The 1,534-nt window shown below is 61.3% G+C and overlaps 1 protein-coding gene across 1 annotated transcript in view; it reads left to right on the plus strand.

Moving 5' to 3' along the window:
• The window catches only part of LOC104296008 (hepatic lectin-like), a 5,254-nt gene extending 4,526 nt beyond the window's left edge, over positions 1-728 (plus strand). Inside the window, exons 5-6 of the mRNA XM_009895829.1 lie at positions 192-304; positions 593-728. Of these exons, the coding sequence (XP_009894131.1) occupies positions 192-304; positions 593-728 (249 nt within the window). The remainder of the gene's footprint in view (positions 1-191; positions 305-592) is intronic.
• Positions 729-1,534: the final 806 nt, after the last annotated feature.

A 1,534-nucleotide genomic window follows, 5' to 3' on the forward strand; every position in this document is an offset into this window, starting at 1 on the left:
CGGCGGGTGGGCCCCCCCGAGCTGGAGGCAGTACCCTCTAACGCGCCCCTCCACCCCGTAAATGACCCGCCAAGCGCAGAGCTGTACCCCTCCGGCTCCTCGGCGGTGCCGACGCGGGGGCTGAGGTCGCCCGTCGCCCCGAGGAGCCCTTTCCTGGCGCTTTGCCCTCCTGATCCCTCTCCCCGCTGCAGAATTTTGTCATGTTCAGGACGAGGAATGAGCGTTTCTGGATCGGGCTCACCGACGAGAACTCGGAAGGGGAATGGGAATGGATTGACGGGACCGACTACAAAACCACCTTCACGTGAGTGTCGCCCTGCGCTGCTTTTTTCGGGGCCGGCAGCCCAAAACAGCCGCCGGCTTCCCTGCCTGCGCCTCCCGTGCCCCGTTTCACCCCTCAGACCGGGTTTTTTCACCCTCTCCCGGACGGGCGTTCACACGAGGTCTACTGGCAGCAGAGGCAAAGAATTGGGCTGTAAAACCATCAAAACCCAGGCGGATTTTGGGAGTCGCTGCCCTCCTCCCCGTCCCGGGGAAAGCTCGGCCGCCCGTCTCCCGTCTCCCTCGTTCACTTTGCTCCTTCCCCGCTCAGGTTTTGGAAAGAGGGAGAACCCAACAACAGCGGTCACAACGAAGATTGCGCCCACGTCTGGATCTCCGGGAAGTGGAACGACGTCTACTGCACCTACGAGTGTTACTACGTCTGCGAAAAGCCTCTGCCCAACTGAGCGGCGCCGGGCGGCGGAGGCACCGGCCGACGCTGCGGCACCGCAATTCTTTCCCTTTTTCTTCTTAATTTATACTATCCGCTCTGCCTCCCTGCCGCGCTGGCCTGAGGAAGAGCAGGGATGGATTTTGATGGTCCTAAGCAATATCCGCAGGAATCCGGGTGCTCCGTGGGGAGCTCAGCCTAATAAAGGACGATTATTGCTCCGGTTAACGAAGGTCCTGTGTGTGTGGGAAGGGGGTGGATGGGTTGGGGCTGCGGAGGGACGTGGGGAAGGTCAGCAGCGCCGCCGGGAGTGAGCTGGGGACAAGTGGGACGGACGGGATAATGGGTTAAAACTAAAAGAGCGGAGATTTAGATGAGATAGAAGAAATGGTTTGAGCTGAGGGTGGTGAAACGGTGGCCCAGGTTGCCCCGAGAAGCTGTGGCTGCCCCATCCCTGGAGGTGTTCAAGGCCAGGTTGGACGGGGCTTGGGGCAACCTGGGCTGGGGGGAGGTGGCCCTGCCCAGGGCAGGGGGTGTCACTGGGTGATCTTTAAGGTCCCTTCCCACGCAAACCCTTCCATGGTTCAATGACCCCATCCCATCCCATCCCATCCCATCCCATCCCAGGTACAGCGCTGTCCCATCTCACAAACAACTCACTGTTACTTAGCAACAGCTGTCAGTGTTACGTAGCAACGGTTGTCATGGTCACCCAGCGGCTGTTGTTGCTGCTGTCCCACCCCCAGGCAACCCTCAGCGCCGGGGGCCTGTACCCCCCATGCCCCGCACCCCCGTGGGTCCCCGCCGCCCGATGGAAACCAG

The sequence above is a fragment of the Charadrius vociferus genome, unplaced genomic scaffold (genome assembly GCF_000708025.1).
Source record: "Charadrius vociferus isolate BGI_N301 unplaced genomic scaffold, ASM70802v2 scaffold1152, whole genome shotgun sequence".
In the NCBI taxonomy this organism is placed as follows: domain Eukaryota; kingdom Metazoa; phylum Chordata; class Aves; order Charadriiformes; family Charadriidae; genus Charadrius; species Charadrius vociferus.